The sequence below is a fragment of the Serinus canaria genome, chromosome 5, assembly GCF_022539315.1.
Source record: "Serinus canaria isolate serCan28SL12 chromosome 5, serCan2020, whole genome shotgun sequence".
Taxonomy (NCBI): Eukaryota; Metazoa; Chordata; class Aves; order Passeriformes; family Fringillidae; genus Serinus; species Serinus canaria.
Window position 1 is genome coordinate 31524178 of NC_066319.1, and position 19312 is coordinate 31543489.

The 19312-nt window shown below is 34.7% G+C and overlaps 1 protein-coding gene across 1 annotated transcript in view; it reads right to left on the reverse strand.

Annotated features, from left to right (window-relative positions):
- Positions 1-246: 246 nt before the first annotated feature.
- The window catches only part of SPRED1 (sprouty related EVH1 domain containing 1), a 61433-nt gene continuing 42367 nt past the window's right edge, over positions 247-19312 (reverse strand). The window contains exons 4-6 of the mRNA XM_009101952.4: positions 18046-18095; positions 9917-10075; positions 247-5364 (exon numbers count right to left, since the gene is read on the reverse strand). Of these exons, the coding sequence (XP_009100200.2) occupies positions 4705-5364; positions 9917-10075; positions 18046-18095 (869 nt within the window). The 3' untranslated portion in view covers positions 247-4704. The remainder of the gene's footprint in view (positions 5365-9916; positions 10076-18045; positions 18096-19312) is intronic.

Below are 19312 nucleotides of genomic sequence, written 5' to 3' on the forward strand. Positions count from 1 at the left end.
AGCGGGAATTCAGATATATATGTTTTACATAAATGAATCTTGACCTCCTCAGCATGATGTCAATGAAAAGTACTGCTGTGCATACAAAGCAAACTGGTACAAGCCCATTTTTCTTTAAAACATTATAGCAACTCTTAAAAATGGTTCCTACAATCAAAGATGCTGGAGTTTGAAGGTAATACCAGTATTTACTTCTTTTTATTCTCTTCTTGAGCTGAAACAATTCATTTCATGTGCACTGTTCTAAGCAACACCAACACAGAATGGAAAAACATTTTTTTTTTCATTTCAAGATAGTTTTAATCAGGTAATTACAGGAAAAACATTGAAACGGTTTGTATGGTGTTATCTACTTCGGCAACTTAGAAGGATATGATGTAACAAACCAGTTACAAACTTAAAGACATATTTACATTATATACTCAAAGTAACAAGCTATATTCATATTCTTTATGCAAACACCTATGGGATGAGTTAATTAAATTATACATCATTTAGTAGACACAAATAGCAGTTGAGGTTTAATGGAAACAATATACACATGAGGCACTTTGAGGTCATTAGGGTGAAAAGCAAATGGCACCAAGCAAAAGAAGGAAAACCATGTACAGCTTATACCACAGCTTTAAACATGAAGGCTGCTTTTTCACCAAATGCTTTGAATTCTTGAACCACAATTTTTGTAATTAAGGGGAACTTTCAGAAGGAAAAAAAAAAAAAACCAAAATGAAAATTCAACATCCCCCTCATCCCCTCTTTATATTTGTAAATGCACCAAAGTAAACAAGCTTTATCCACCCAGCTGCTGAACTAATAGTACTATAAGGCATCTTTTTCAAGTTCTTGGGTTTTTTTGCCAGCCAGCGATCCTGATCTTCATTTTACTAATATGAATGTATAGCTGTTCTGGCTGCACATTGTGCCATACGCTTGGTAAAGATTTAAAGTCTAATTTAAACCAGGGCATTATTTACATAAGTGTTCAACATTACCCTCCAGGTACACATAAACATATCATTCCTAGGAGAACTCATCCAAAATGGGAATGTTATATTCCAGCATGCACAAGTAAGGCATTCTTCAAAACATGTTTGCTTCTCTAGAGGGAACTGCATTGGTTAAGACTGAAACATCTCTTCTAAAACTTCTTCTCCTTAAGAGTTCTCTGATGTCATGCTGTTTACTAAACAGTTACCATAATAATTGTAGATCATCATTAGATATTGCTTTAACCATGCACACAGCTGTATGGTGTATCCTTCACAGCTACTGAATTTCATGTGTGAGAGCACACACCCACCTACCTGTGCATACTCATAACTTGATTTGTGTCACAACAGGCCAAATTCCCTCTGCACGAGCATCAAAACTCCATCACTTTGATGTGGGAAAAACTTCAAGAGGGGAAATAAATAAAATAATCATAATAATAAACCCCCCCTTTCTTAGAAGCCCAGTGACACAATGAAAAGAATTTTCATTTCATTCCTGGTTCTTATGCTCCTGTAACACGCCACCACAACAAATTTAAACCTAACAAAATATATGGTTAAAGGATTTTTACTTCAGTATTAATAATGAAACTTAAGAGGCATGGTGAGCTAAAACATCCCAGTCAGATTGCAAGTGAGTATTCTGTAAATTCATGGCTAAAGCATAACCTAATCGTGTCCCTTAAGCCGTGCACGGATAGCCCGTTAACTGCGATGACAGCAGGAGCGGCGCCTGAAGGCTGCCGAGCTTTCCCCCAGTAGATGGTGCCCGAGCGCCGCGCTCCCTTAACTTCCCCTCTTTCAGGGGGAAACAATTTTCACGGTAGCTGAGGCTTTCAACGAGTGAGGGACTTAATATTCAGCGACTGTTTCCAAAAGCTCGGGTCCCCTCCAAGCAACACAAAGCTCTGCTACTACATGCCTGACAAACTACAGCTCAGATGTTAAGGGCAAGGATTACGGACTGGGGAAGAAATTTCTCTATTTCCAAATGCTCAAGAAAGTATTTCAGAAGAGATAGAATGAATGTTATGTGCCGCCAAAACCAGGAGATGTACGGATGCAACAAGCTGTTCTGTTTACTGTATGTCTACCTGCCACTGCTCATCTCCTAAATGCAACAGTGGGTAAGATCCCTAGCACCAGAGAAAAAGTACACGTGCATGCTACTAAAACCAATCCTTATGCAACCTCGGATCTTTGCATTTGTTTGGTCTCTCAAACCCGGCAAGCTGGCTGACACTTGCTGCACAACAAGCATGGGCCCATTCAGTAACCGTGTTTAGATAATAGTCTTCAAAGAGAGAAGCAAAAGGTGAAAACATTTTAGCAGCAAAGTGGTTAAATGCAAGGTGAAAATATTAATGCACACATTTAGTAAAAATATTAAAGTATATGTGTCATATAAAATACAGTACAGGACCAGAAGTTTCACTATGTTGTATAGTGCTCAGAGGAAATTGCTAAAACTAATTTCTTTCTGAAGTATATATACAGTATGATTATATAGCATTTTCTTATACAGCCAGCAAGTTCTTTTCTTAGGTTGTTCATACCTCTCCACCTTGAATTAGGAACTTAGCACTTACAAATATTAATTTCCTCTCATTCACTAGAAAAACATCATCATTTTTTAATGAAAGTTGTTTTTAAAGTTAACAGTCTATTCTAGGCAACCTAGTTTAGCTGAAAATGTGTGAAGCATGAAAATCAACCAGAGTAGCAGCTTTCAAATACATAAACAGTAAAAACCCAAGACTGCTGCTACTGTGTCATATTCTTGGACTTCAGCCATCCAATCAACTATTAATACAAAACTAGAAGCTCTTCCATAACTTCTATAGTTATCAAGATATTTGTCACCTTTTTCAATGTGAAATAATACTTGGAGATGATCTATGTACACAAGGTGGTCAAGTCAAGCTGTAATATAAATATAAAGGTTTTCTTTTAAAAAGTATTTTACAGACAGATAGTTATATACATTTGCTCATTTTACTTCTGGGCTACAAAGGAAAATTAAGGGGCCAGATACGTGCAGAAAAAAATTTACACAAAACATATTGAAAAAATGCATGTAAGTGAGAAAAGTAATGCATTTTTAAAATGAAATTATTTGGTTCTGTGTTTAAGAACAAGGGTATACTAAAGACAATTTGTCCCACTCCAGCCAAGATGTCAAACAGGCACCTTTGCTAATGAATTATGACTTTTTTAGTGTTTTACATGTTTTTAATAAGAAGTAAATGATTCTTATTTCATAACGCAGCACAACATGTAATGCTTTTAAAAATTCTCTGTGGGTTAATTGATTAATTCTTACCTGAAAGTTAGACTTACTAAGTACAAAACCATAAGAAATACCATACACAATATACCAGCACTCATACACATACAAACACACACTCTCTCCAGCCTCCCTCCCCAGCCCTGCCTTCAAATTTCCCCAATTAAGAAGTTCACTCAGTTTTGCCTGGGCTGTAATTTATTTCTCAAGCTAAGTCTTTTGTTGTTCTTTCAGAACAAAACACACAGTACTTTTGTTCTTGCCCATTTCAAATTAGAAAAAGTTGTGGTTCAAAATAATGAAAACAATTTCACTTTTGTTATTAATCTTTTGTTTTAATCATAGTACTTGATAAACAGCTGAACAGGATCCTAGTTTAACAGAAGGATAAACAAGAACACTGGTGACAATTTGTTACAACTGCCTTAATGTACCTTTTGCTTAATGAACATTTGAATATGCAAGAAAGTATTTTTGGAGGACACCCCAAAAGAAAACAACTTGCTGGTTGAACAACAGAAACAACATCCTTTTTGCTATTGTGTTGAAATCAAAGTCATTTATATATAAAAATAAATGTTATGTTCTAACAAGAACATTTTAGACAATTACATCTGTGCTTAACAAAAAAAAATATTGGTCACTCAAGACTAGAATAATTAATATTTTAAAGGTTTTTAGATTATCAGAATGCATGGATACAACTCAACACAAACTGTAGCTGAAGGGAACCAGGACTGAAAATATCAATCTGTCCATCTGGAATAAAAATGCAACTAAATTAACTATTTAAAATACTACCATGGAATGTGACAGTAGATATGGTCCATACCTACTATATCGGAGGCAAGGAAAGTTTAACAAGTAATAATTCGTACCTTACACATTTAGTTAAATATAAACATTTGTTATTTATACATAAAGTTGCTTCCAAAAAACTATTAATAAGTGATTTAGTTGCACTTAAAATCAGTTTCATTTCTCATTTGCTGAGTATTAACTTTTCTTAATCTTAAATCAACTGTCACTAGTGCACTTTTAGTTAAAATTTCCCCTCAGATAAGTTTTAATCCTTTTAAAAGAGCGCTCTCAACTAAACCATGAATGTACAAAGTGGCAAAAGTTAATCCCTTTTAGTATAATCATAGTTTATATGCTCATTTTATAGCCAATAATAAGAACAGGCTTTCCTTCGCAAAATCTCCTTCACAACTTGCAACAAATGCCACGCACTCAAAGGAAATAGTTAGGCGTGGCTAGCACTTGTAAAATGCCAAGGTCTGACAAGTCTCGTTGCTTCCTCCACATCAAGCATCTCTTACGTGAAAAAAGATTCCCTTCAGCTTGCCAAAAAGCTTCCACAAATCCAAGTTAGATGCTTCCTGGAAACAAAGATTTTTCAGCTCTGTTTGGCACAAGACTGATTCATCCCGCAGCTTTATGCTTGCCTCCACAGCACCCACACACCTCACCACAGTGATGGCATGCTCTCAAGGGGAGGTAGCAGCACATACATGGAGCAATGAACGAGAGTGCCACCAGTGCTAACCAGCGTAAGCAGAACTTGTCATCACTAGTGTCACACGAGCAAGGATCAGAGAAATCTCCTTCAGAGTCTGACATGCAGTGATACAGCATGCTCTCTGCGCAAAGCATGCAACTAACTTGGTAGATACATCTTTTAATAGGATCTGGCGCATCTTGACATTTTCCTCTGCCATTATCTTCATGATTAAACCTTTCCTGGCAGTAGATACAGCGGGAACGCTCACCATCCTCTTTTCTTCTTTTTGAGTTCTTAAATTTTGATGAGGAAGGCTGAGTTTTAAATACCACAGAACTCTTTGAGTCTTTTAGGGAATTCAACTTAGTTCCATCTCCACATGGGTATAAATAGTCAGATTTTTTACTGTCTGATTTAGAAAATGGTATATTTGAGTCCGCATCATCCCTCTCCAGGTCATTCTTCCACATGTCAGGATGCCTGTAGTCTGCATAACGACGTATCAAAATGTCACGAGGGTTTATTCTGACAATTTCATCTTCATCCTGAAAACTAACATGTCTGATTGACTTCAGTGGGACCTGAAAAGTAAGGCAAAGCAAGAGAAGTTTACTATGGGGAAGTCCCAAATTTATGTCCACCTACAATGTAAACCTTAGTTTAGAAAACTAAAAAAACATGACTTTTTCTTTTGCTGCTTGAGGATAAAAAAATTCAGATTATTTTCTCACTACTAAAATTTACAAACATCCCCACAATAATGAGTCCTCTGCAGGGTATTAGGTCTATGAGCTTCAGTATTCTTTCCTGAATTTTTAGTGCCTCATAAGAGCTTTGGTTGTTTTGATATCCACATAAAACTTGATGGTGCTCTGTGAATTATGCTCAAAATTAGAGTGTTAACATCTTAAAGTGGAAACCAATCCCACAAACTAATTATGCCTTATGTGCTGATTTCATGTGATGATCTGCTGCTTTAGGACCAACACCCTGCTACATTCACTATTGTGTTATCCAGGAGACGCTTTCCCTAATTCCTGCTCTAAGTTTTCAAACTCTCTCCAATTCATAAGAAGAGTACTGAATACTGGTCACTAATTATCAAGGCTGTGTTCTAGATAAGGATTTTGCAGTATGAAGAACATTCAGTATGATGATCAATCAATAACAGTCTCTTCTGAATGTGTCTCTCCTTAAATAATATATAGTACTTACATTGATTGGTTTAGGACACCACCAGGCAAAGACCCAAGTACTTCTTAAATTCTCAGTTTGTAATGAACTGACCATAATTCAAGACCTTTTACTTCAAAAGGTAAGTAATAAGGAATGTGCTAAATACATACAAAACCATCAGAGAAATAAGGTGAGAGTTCTTGAGAATTTTGCCTTACAATGAAAGGATGTGGGGACATGAAAAAGTTCACAAAGATGACAAAATTCAGAGAATCATCCAAACTGAAATACTGCAGGCCTTAGATATCTAAGTGTAAGATAGTGAATTGCCACTAAATGTTACTGAAATCGCATTACAAGTGACTTGCAAGAAAAGGTGCAAATAATTACAGGATAAAAATTTAGCACATGTGTATAAAAGTAGCTCCTGAAAATAGCAGGCAGTGCAGCAAAAAAGCAAGGGTCTCAGTATGTCCCAGTATTTCTACCTTACAGGCAGACAATTATTTTCCTGCACTGTAGGGCTATTATAATCAGAGCCAGATCATGAGTGGGCTTCAAGTCAAATTCTGCCTTTTTCTCTGTCTAGTGCACAGCCTGTAAACCATTTCTCAGAAAAGACAAAATACCCCTCCGCACTCTTAACCTGTTAGTCTTACAAATTCTTCCAGAATCATGAATTACTTGGGAATAATCTTTGACATCAGCACTGTTGCTTTGAGAGGGTTTATCTTATTAATACTCAAATTAATGAGAATTAATGTGTCACCATTTCATAGTCAAGTACAACAACTGAACTGCATGTTCTTAATCTGTTGCAGTGTGTGAAACTACTGAAGATGATGTTTTAGGTTAAAACACTTCTATGTCATTTTGCATGCATCTATAGTCCTACTGTGCTGAAGTCTGCATGTCCTGATTTTGGGGTAGGAGACAGAGAAGGGAAAAGGGAAGGCAGCTGGAAAAGAGGAAGGAAGAGCTTCTTAAAATATGCTATCTTCTGATTATGTAAGAATATCTGTAGCCTGCTCTAACTATCACTTCCCTGCTCAACAATCCTTGTGTGATGAGTACAGAGCTGTAATTAGTGATGCTTTGCCCTGGGACATTCAATTGGAGTATGCTAACAAGAACATTATTTTTTTTTCCTTGGCTCCAAGCCACATAGTTGAACTTCCACAAGGTTTCAAGGATACAGGGAGAAAAAAGGTTATACCCTATTCAGCTACCATTGCTTCTCTTCCATACTTCCCCAGTCTCCTATACAAGCAGTTAGGCTTCCCCTTGGCTTATAAAAGCAGACTGCTTCTCAGCCCTATTCTGTTTTCAAACAAGAGGAAGAATCTATTGGTTAGCCAAAATAACTAACTATGGCTAATGGGTTTATTTCAACATTTTACAGCATAAATTTATTTAAGAAAAAAGGCCATAAAAGTTATTAGAATTTCATATGTTACAGGCATGAAGGATCCTTACTCTGCCGTCCACATAGAATATTATGCATGCACTTTAAGACAGTAAATAAAACCCATTGTTTAGAAGAAAAAAACCCTGAAGCCTCAATACAAAAACCCTCAACTTCCCATTGCCCAGACAGCTAATAGCCATTAAAGATCGCTACAAATACTAACAATAGTAGAATTTGACCTCTCCTTAGCCTTTGAAGGCTTTTTATTTGTTTGAGCAGAACGCACCACATACAGAGAACTCATTTATGTTTTTTCAAGTCTTGAGTGTCCAATATCTAAAAGTGCTTAACTGGCATGTTACAAATAAGGCACCACTACATTCTTTAAGGCATTGATATTAAGAAATATTTTTTGAGCAGAACATGCTGAAAAATAAGCAAACTAAAGAAACGCTGGAAAGAGCTTACTCATTGGGTGTTAAATGGGACCTATATGAATGCAGGAAGTACATGAAAACTTTTGAACAATTCACAATCCAAATTCACATAGGTACAAAAAGCAGCAAAATTTAATGAGAATAATGCACTCAGTCCTCTAAACAGCCAAAATTAAAACTCAGTACAAATGTCATCTATGTGAAGCTGAAGCAGGAAGGGAGGAAGAATGTTACAGGAAACTGAAATTCCACAGAGAATCTGATTCTGAACATGATTAGCCAACCAGAAATTAACCAGAAAATTTTTGTTGATGCAACTGAACCCACAAGTATCGCACCTTACTTGAAGGGATGCACCTTTGAACAAGGCACAGTCACTTCCTTGGTACTGTAGCCTTTGCTGCTTTTCCTCAAAGAATTACACCTGATTTTGCTCATCTTGCAACTTCTCAATATGAAGACACCGGCAGCTGCCTACATCATCACAAAGTACTAAGTTTAACACACATCCATGTATCAGAAGCTGGAAAGCTGAAGGACTTGAGTATTTTTCACTAACACTCAAAATATTACAGGAAAAATCTGAATTGTCATTAATAATTTCTTGAGCTATTCAACTTATGAACATACTCTTAAATAAGAGTGTTCAAACTTATTTACACAAAGTTGAAATAAACCCAGTAATTAGCTTAAGATATCTGCAGTGCCACCTGGTCACGTGCATGGAGTTTAGCAGAGCCAATGCAGTGTGTGCACATACTGAATGCGAAGTTTTGATGACCTGTTTATGTTCTAAATGTGTGTACCACAAGACGATACAAAAAGCAGAGAGTGTCTGTTGCTTGCAGGTGGTGCTACAATAGGAGAATATTTTAAAGAATACCTACTTAAATTTTCATGGAATTCCCCTGTAATTTCACTTTTCGAGAACTGAATTCTAATATTGTCATTTGAAAGAAATTTCTATTTAATTTCTATCAGACAGACACAGATTAATCAGTTTAACACAATGTAAACTGACTACTGAGAAAGTAATAATTTAATACATGCTTTTAAAGTATACAGGCATTTCAAGCTACTGCACTTTTTTTTACAATGCAAGGAAGACTAACAGGACATATATCACTGGGTACTGTAGCCATTAAATTTTAGCTGCAATAACCTAATCACCAATCCATTCTATTCTAGAAAATATTTACAATTCTCTTTGCAAGTAAATAGGAAGAGTGAAAAATATGTGCCTTAACAGAAACAAAAGGTAAACATGTACCTTAACAAAAAAGAGGCGATGTACACAAAGAGATAATTGGAGTAGATCAATGATTAAGGATAAAAAATTAAGAATTTCAAGCTTCTTAATTCTCAAGATAGCACTGCTTGCTTCTTTTGCCCAATGAAGCAGATTAAGAGTAGCTGATATAAGACTTAAGTACAATCCTATTTTTCTCTGCAAAAATAACTGAAGCTGGTAAAAAGCTTTATTGCAAGCAGCGGAATTATTTTTGATAAGTCTTCAGAACTACTTTTGAACTTGCATTCTGCTTTGACATCTGTTATTCAGCATATTCTAAAAGCTTCCCATGTCTTTGGTTCTAGATATAAGACCATCAAATTAATTGTAATCCAACTTACCTAGACTACTTTTACAGTCTAAAAAAACTGTCAGATTTTTTCGGTTTAGAAAAAAAGAAAAATGTATAGTGCTGTATAGCTGTATCGATGGCTGAATGCTTTTCAATATTTCTAAGCAAAACAGTATTAATAGACACGTAACTAAGATTGAGCTTACGTCCAACTAACATTTTCTGAAAAAAATTAAACAGCTTTTTAAGGCTGCAGATACTGATATCTGCAATACAAAAACAGACTTCAAAGAAATTAAATATTTATTCATGCAGTCTGGTGCGCTACAATGATAGGTAAATATCTTCACAAAGCTTTACCTCTGCCATAATAATGCTATAATATTTCAGCTGCAAAGTTTATATTGAAAATTTCAAGAAGTGGAAAGTATATGGACTTGGAACATAGCAATTTCTTGTCAGAAACTACATACCATGCCATTATTACAGCAAGCAAAGTAAGGACTGCTTCTTTTATTGGTATTCTTACCTGGTTAGGCTGGCTAGGAAAACAGGCTCTCCTGGTGTTGAAATCCTCAAATGTTGAAGGCCTTAAATTTGCACTGTTGTAAGTTTCACTGGTTACTACAGTTTCATGTTGAAAAAGGTGATCTTTCATTAGTGAACCTGATGTATTTTCTTGAGCCGTCTAGAACACATAAGAACTTCCTTGAAATGATTTTTGCATTTATATAAAAACAACCAAACCAAACAAGTTCATACATAAATGTAATTCCATATAATATGTTAGAGGTATCTATTTACACCAGTATTCTTAAATGCACATTTTTAAAGCATTTAGAAGTAGGCAAGTATTTTCTTTGAGTCAGCCTTTGCAAATACAGAATTTCTCTGCAGACAGTACACAACTTTGGCCCTAGAGATACGTGCCTTTGAAATACAGTTGCAAAGTCAGACTTCTTTAAGGAAATAGAGATTAACCTGTCTCTGAGATGATGTTTTCTCTAACTACCCATGAGGCTGCCAGTATTCACAAAAACACAATTGGAGGAAAAAAAATCTGAGACTATTTAATAAGGCAAAAGCTATTCAGGTATTTTAATAAATTAAAACAAAATCAGCTGGAAGAAAAAAAAAATTAACCTATACTGGCTCAATAAAAATATCTAATTGCAGCAAGTGTGCATTAAACACGAATGACTGTCATTTTGCAATTAAAGTTGCATCAGGCAATTTGATACAACAGTGAGACTCTGAAGCAAAACATGAAGAGATAGCTGCAGGACCTGTGCTATTCAAAAGAAGGAAGAGGAAGTATGTTTGGGTGGAATACTGGCTTGTAAGATGATCCAGTTTCTGAGATTAATTGAAAAATGAACAGTTCTCATTCTTTAAGCTTGACTGACTGAGACATACTTAGGATACAGCACAGCATTTTGATACAAATTCCATTGAGCTGCCAAAAATGTACTGTATGTTTTATTTGCATTGAGGGATGCTGTAAAGTTAACTGGCTGTCATCATGGATAGCACTGAGAAAATTCTGGCATCATCCAGCTTTCAGCAATGAGAATTTTTCATCTTTATTATGAGGATTTGAATGTATCAAGAAAACATTTAGAGGAAAAGAATAAGAACACTACAGAAAAATACTGAGGCAGAGGCAAATCTAAAGTTTTCACAGGTTAAATATTGACTCAGAATCGTTAGTTTTCACTTATCAAAGTACTTAAGGAACTTATTATAGGATTACATTAGTACCTCACATACATAAAAGCCTAATGTGTCAAGTTCTAAGAGATCTAGATAGTTTGAAGTAGCTGGCCTGTAGCTGATTTTGTAGGAGAAAGAAAATCATCACATCACTAAATTTATATATAGTGTTTCAGAAGCACCATGTGGGGAAAACATTAAATTTAGTAATTCATTCATGATCAGTGTAATTAATACTACAGAGCATATACCCCAAGAAAGACAAAAGCTCACTCAATCATGGTAAAGTTCCCCTGAAAAATTTTGAAGACAGGCAAAACACCAAAAAGTACTATTGGCAGATCCTTAAGCATGACACCACCACAAAGTAATTGACCCTGTTATTGTCAAAGTTAAATTTCCAGATCAAACATTGTTGGAAAATGAGTATAAAAGAAATATTGGAATGACTAAAAAGAATTAGACTTCATGTATGTATATTTATTTTAACAGCAAAAAGCATCAAATATTAGTGCAATAGCAAACATCTTCATAGCAGGAGGTACTCCTGCAGATACATTGCCCAATGACATAAAAAGCTTCCAAAACAGTGGCTCAAACTACAGAAGAGCTGTATTCAATGAGGAACAACCATTTTTGGTCTGAGCAATGTTTAAAATTACTACAAGCATTTAAGCTAAGAGCCAAAAGCCATTTTACAGAAACCACAGTGATAAGCATCCCCTTTCTCCTTGCTATAAACTTGAGTGGTCTAGGAAGAAGGGAGCAAGCTGCAAAAACTTCTACTCCTTCCTTCCCAGGGAAAAAACACATACTACCCAAAAGCCTGTTTTTATCCCTGGCTGAGATTTGCAGGAGCCTGCATTATTGTCCCTGCAGGTGATTCACACCTTTCTTCTTTAAAAATAAACTATCTACACTATAGAGCAAAAAGGACATATGCACATGCTCACATAGGCACACACAAGTACTCCCCCTGGCAGTCAAGGAGGGCTCAGTCTAATGAAGGACACAGACACAGATCACCTCTTACTGTGCTAACTAGCAGTGCCAGATGATGCACAAAACCCAAACCTTAATCTTAAAGCAAACCTTCATGCCCTATACACAGCAATTATCAAGGAATGCTTTTAGAAAATTCCAACACAGATACCACAATTCAAACTAATTGACTTCAAGGACAAATTTCAGTGTGGCAGTAGACAGAGAAAAAAGCATGTGACCTTTTGTAAGGCAAGAACTTGCCAGACAGCATTTCTGAAAGCACAATGCTCAGCTTACCATCCTATACCCTACAGGTAAGTGGACACAGACTAACTTCTGGTATTAAAATAAAAAGCAATCATGTCAGTCCTTTAGCCAATAAATATTCACTATGCTGAATTACAGAAATGCAAGATGAACATGCTGAAATCCTCTGCTTTTAATTAAACTGCAGTTTTGATACAGACAAACCACGCTTATTAGTATCAAAAACCTTTTCCTTGGACAACTTCCTGCTCCAATGTGATGTTTTATTACAAGGTCAGAAACATCTGAAAACCCACATTTATAATGGAAACACTGACAGTCTGAAGTAGGAAGCCCTAGAAACAAAAATGGTATTGTGTTGAAAATGCATTTAAGTAAGAAGCAAACATATAAAGTTTTCCACAAGAACATATACAGAACAAATATACAGAGTATCACACGCTAACACAGATGCACACATTCTCCTTTTCTACTGTCCAAAGCAATTACACCGCCCACATTCAATATTCTTTAACCACAGCCTGCAAAGGACAGTACTGGCATAGGTTATTCAGTATCATCTGTAAAGTAACCTACGCCAGTTTTTAATGCACAACGGAAATCTGGTTTGCTCCCAGCTGCTGGTATAATAATTACTGTCCTATGGTTGCTAAGAGATACTCTGAATTTTTTTCCAAGACTACTAAAACATTTCTGTGCGCACAAGCAAAAGGATGCTGGGTAAAGCAATAAAATGACTCCAGCTGTAGCTCTCCAGCAGAATTCAAAGCCAGATGACAGCTGTAGAGAAAATGAAAACCAGACTGAGCTTCTCTTGTTCTTCAAATTTTCTCTCCTTACTTCTCCCAGTTTGCCAGAGTTAAGTCTGGGAGAGACTTCGACATTGTTCTGCAAACATTGTTAAAAATGTTCTCCTCTAAGTAAGTTTAATGATTACACGGAAGGATGGATGAGAAACCCCATTTCCGCTGCATCCCAGTTCTTGCATTTACTTCCCATGAGGCCCGAAAATCTGCTGTTTGATGCTAACAACACAAGAAATGTTTTAATGCTTTTTCCTTAATTTTTCAATTCTGAATAAATTATACAGGTTTCAAAAACATCTGAATGACTTCCTTCTGCTTTGGCTATTTCTGAGACTGATGGAGCAATATTTGGCAAAGAAGCTCTATTATTTTCAGGAATGTGTTTCTGACATAGGCTGAAATATTACCTAGATTACTCTAAATATTTCATACAGTTTAAACTAAAAAATAAGATATTTGACATGTCTCTTTCTTCAAAGGCTTTTTCACCTGAATATATAGAGAACACTACATATAAAGAGGCTGCTAGGAATACAGGTGAGGGAAAAAAAAATTCCTCCTGTTTTTTATATACAACTCCAACAAAAAAATCTTAATAAACCAAAATGGTTTAGCACAATATATTAATAGATTTATTTGAAATTGATAATATGAATTAATATTACTTCTAGTAAGCAATTTATTATCTGCGCTAAATATTTCTAATCTTTAGTGTTTTACCAGGTAGTATTGTTTCATCCATAAAACAATACATGTGCATCAAGGGTAAATTATTTCACATTTCCTTAAAAGCCATAATGTTATTTTTATAAAATAAAACTTCTGCAAACATTTTGTTAGAGACAAAGTAAATTGCGTGGTCCATGAAGGCCCTTATGAAGAGGTCAAAAATAGTGTATTTACAGAGCAGCACATGAACAATTAATGTCTTCCCTGCCTGCACCAAAACCACTTAAGATGCATGTAAGTTTCAGGCCTTTCCCCCTTACTATTAACAAAAAGTCCAGTGTACTTACTTCTGAAAGAACAAGCCAAACTTTTTATTTTCTGCTTACAATTTATCAGTCTACAGTTTCTTCTGCCAGTAGTAAGAAACTCAAAAGCATAAGTGATCCAATTCTTATTACTTCAAACTGTTAAAATGTGTTGGTAGCCTATAAATAACACCAATATGGCTGAATCAACAAAAACGGAAAGAAATTAAAGCTCAACTACTCTATTTTTCAGTTCACAAAAGCAAGACTTATACATTAAAGGATCCAAAATCCCCACAAAAATAATCTTAAATGGATGAGCTCTAGATTTAATTTAAATTTACTTCAAAAGAAAAATAAAATTGTTTTTTTTTTCAGATACGCTAAGTGAATTTTAGAGCAATAAGTTTATATTTGGTAGAAGAAAATATTTTTTTACAAACAAGCAAACTGACTTACACAAGCTGCTCCTACATGCAAAATGCAAGGCTTTATACCAAAACCATCTAAACTTTCTTACAGAACAAATTCCCAATGTATATTTCCATGTAAGTACATATACTTTTCCAGGTTCCATTTACCAACTTCATAGGAAGTCAGATAGCTCTGCCTTAACTCATTTGTGTATTTCTGTTTGAAATGAACCTGGTAAGACTAGAGCTTATTTGATGATATGAACAATTTGCATCGAATAAGTTAAATAAACAACCAAAATTAATTGCAATAATTTAAGTAACCATGAAAACCTTTAAGTGATAATATTCTTTAAATACTAGGATTTTAACATTATTTGTAAACAACAGAGAGGCTAAAGAAACTATAATGAAGCTATGTCTTCTTAAAATGATAAATTTGATCTTCAGCAAAAGGAATGCTTTCTCTGGGAGATTTTATTTACAAAATAAATAAAACTAAATTTTTACAAAATAAATAAATTAAATTAAAGTAAAATTTCTGATTAAAAAATCAGAAATTTAGTGAACCTAGGTATAACATAGCAAGCCAACTGCTAGCCTAGAAGGCACAAGACGAGTTCAGTTTTTGGATTTACATTTAAGATATGCACATACAACTTTTAGACAATCACTATTTCTGCTAACTACTTCTATAAATTGTGATAATACTTATTTCAAGGAAGCACTGAGATTTCACACTGAGATGATAATTTTTGATCTTTTTTGGATCATTTTATTTGCTCTCTGTAGCACCAAATATAACGAGCCAGAAAAATAACTTATGAAACACGTTTAGCTTTCTTCATCATCTAGTCATCTTCATTTAAAAAACCCCCAAACCACAAAAACAAGCCACTATTAATAAAATTTATGTACAAACCAAATACTATATTTATAATTCGAATGTACACTAAATATAGGATTCCTGCTGTGTAAGATGACTAGAACAGTACAGGAAAAACTACTCTTTAATATTCTATCCACACTCCAAAATGCCCTTGCATAGATATACTCCAAAACACAGTCAAAAATACTAATGGAGACTTTGGAAAAGGGCTTATAAAATAAACAGGTAAACAAAAAAACCATTTAAGCCTTTTACACTAGTAGAAGTGGCAAAAAGTGGGGCACAAGCCAACACGACTCTTCAAATACTCAATACATTCTCTTTTAAGAATTATGGTCTTATGCATCAACTTAAAAGGACCCTGGGGTATCCAGTGTCACTTATCAGAGTGTCAATCTTGGAAGGGGAAGGAATTATTAATTTGAAAGAGAACGTGGACTATTTGGTATTTCAAAGGTATTCTTGGAGACTAGACCTGATGCCTGTAACTAAAATGGTATAGATTTTCTACACTCATCTTCATAAGCCTGCAATTACAACTTCATTATTGATACATAAATCCAGTTTAGATGAAGCATAGCTAAACCAGGGTTGATTCAGTTTTCCCTGCATTTCTTTTTTTTCCCCTTCCTTCTGATAAATGCTAATATCAGTATCACTTATTTTACTTTGCTGTGCAGAGATATGGTAAGAGACATTGGCTAGCTTTTTTGCTTTTTTGTTTTTAGAAAACAGGACATCTATCCACAGCACTAATCCACAGTAAAAAAATGTCTATTGTGATGAAGTCATTAATATGTTTTCCTGTCTACAATGTAAAACATAGTTCAGCCAGCAGTTTGTACCACACAAAATTATTTGTCCCTTTAATATACATATGGTGTGTATTTATACATGTAAAATCTGGTTTAAAGGCATTTAAAAAATACATACATTTATTTTTTAAAATGGGATATAAAGTAAACATATATTTACACATGTAAATAGGTGGTGTATTGATATTCACTTGTACAGAACAGATGTTGTAAATACACTTTTCTCCACTTTCCCAGTAACAAATTTGTAACTATAATGAATCTCCGATATTTTCCTCAATTTTGGCATCCTTATATAGAAATGTAATAACTAGGCAGTAAAATCAGAGGTAATTGGTTTGTTCTAATCTCATTAGGCCTGTAGAAACTGTTCAATTATTAATCCTTGAAACAAAGCATGTTTAAGCAAGTCTTTTAAGAGCTGATTAAGGACTGCATTATCTTTGGCACATATTTCCTTCACCCTGTAAAAATATTATTTCTTTTTTAAATCTGAAATATCTAATATTCATAGCAATTTTACTTTCAAGTGCCTTAAAATAAAGCACTGCAAGTAAAGAACAACAGGTGGTTACAAGCCAACACTTATACAAAGTAATACATTTCTTCTGCCATAAAATTAGAAGATATCAGGAGACTTCTGTATTGCCACTGCATTGCAGTATTCTTTCTAAATACTTAACTCTCAGTCTCATATCTTCAAAGTCAGCTGCTGATTTTCTTGATTTTGTATTCTAGAGGTTCTACACTGGATCTATCTACACTGATACAGGATTTATTATTGCATAAGTGACAAGACTCCTTCCCAGAAGAACTCACTTAGCAACACTATTTTTCTGAATAGTCACTAAGACCCCTGAGTCAACTTGTTTCTTTGCCATCTTCATATTAATTTAAATTTCTGCACTCTGAAATCTGAATATATGTGTGAATGAAGACACGGCTTTCCCTAAAACCATAAATAAGACGGGAAAAATGACAAGCATACATAGACACAAGTAGGACTTACTTACAGTTATTTACTCTGTGTGTGTGTGTGTATCTATTACTGTATCTATATCTAATCTATATATCCATCCATAATGTTTTTTTTGTACTGGCTTTTTAATTACATGATTCTTGGATATTGCCAGGCAGTGCTATGCATCAGTGTTACCATACTTGTGGTATATGATATGGTATACTTATAAAGCACTGTAACTGTGAAGCATGGTTGGACATAAATTTTTATCTCTTAAGCCATTATGACCTACAGAAATTGAAGATGCAAAAAAAAAAAAGATCAATAAAAACTTGAATCACAACAAGTGACTACTTTATGTTCTGTGTGTTTTTAAAAATTGTCTGAACTTCCGTCTTTGTTTGGACTAGATCCTCTCAACCATTGTCTTAGCATCTTTTCAACTCTAACCGTTTGATCTTAGAAGATTTCTATCACTGCAAAGGGAAATCTAAGGAAACAAACAGGATGTACAAGTAGAAAGATTCTTCATCCCTCTATTTTCCGTTTCCCAGAAGAATATTTCTTATTTCAATAAGATCAAAGAGGACATATAACTTGAACACATACTGAACTTAAAAATTAAACTCAGGATACTTAATGATCCTATGGATTAAATAATAACTACTTTGTTTAGAACAGATAATAATATAAGTCTTCTAGATAATTCTTCTAGAACTTATTTCAATTAACTGAATTTTGCTATTGCTCTTATTTTGCTTATTCTCAGTAATAAGAGCAAAATCTCTTCAGTACATTTGTAAACGAAAAATGCATAATTAAAAAAATTTACTCACTTGAAAGCAGTCTTCTGCCACTTCAACATCATTTTGGGAGGGTGGATAACCTTCATATAAGAAAAAAAGTAAACAAGGTTATTTTCTTCATATTTACCACTTATTGCTTCTAGCTATCCAAATCATCTCTCAATATCCAGTGATGATTATATAAATATTCTTGTTTACGGTTTTAACCTATAGATCACTGCATTTCAAGTTGATTTACTCAGCAGCATTTATTTCTACAATGCATTTTCTATACTGAGTATTCCTAAGCACACTCCTCTCTCTTGTTCCCACCTTCCTTATAAAGCATTTCCAAAGTGTCATCAGCAGTAAGAAGCAAGGGAGTATATTCCTTTTAATGTAGCAATTTGAAAATTAAAGGCAGACACATCTGCTTGGCATGAATGCACACTGCTATAAATCAGCAGAAATTGAAAGTGTGAGACCCTAAGAGAAAAAAAGTACTCTGATGTTCTCTAAATATTTGTCTTGAAGGGATATGGATCCTACCAACAAAATTCCAAAGCAGTCATTAGAGTATATCAAAAAGCATTTCCCTTCAGAAACATGCTCCTACCTTCATTAGTAGGATAACACACATAGAATCCCTAAAGTTACTTTTTACAAGCCTGAAAGAGACGTTCTTTCAATTCAATAGACACATGTTCTCTTCCCTCCCTGTCTCAATCCAGCAATACATTTATCACATTTTCAGCTCAGAATCTAGGCTTGATGATATCTGTCAGTTTGCTCACTGGTTTCCATTAATTCAATGAAGCTCTGGAACTTCATTCCAGAGTAGGCCATATTGCTGAGTAAATTCTTCTGTTCCTAAAAAAACCTGTCCTCAGAACCACACTGTACGCAGAACTACTACTAACTCAGCTGATAGTAAAAAATAAAACTATTAACTGAAAGTATGTGCAGATAGAGAGAGAACTCAATAGGTCACAAATTATTCAACTTCCCAGCTTATCCTACAAGAACACAGGAGTTGCAAAAAGCTTCTAAGATCCAAGTGAGAGAATATTACACTCCAGCTTCCTCCATTTCTTCATGTCTAAAAGAAAGAGGCAATGCTTTATTATGTAGGGATGTTTCAGGAAATACCTTATTAGTGTTTGTGAAAAAAATTAAGATATTTGAATGAATGGCACTTTAGAAATGCCAGAAGTACTATTTCAAAAACTGTTAAAATCCCAATATACTATAGTTTACTCCACATCCTTAAATACTGTCAATTTAAATGTTATACAAAGTGCTTTTTTAGTAAAGACTC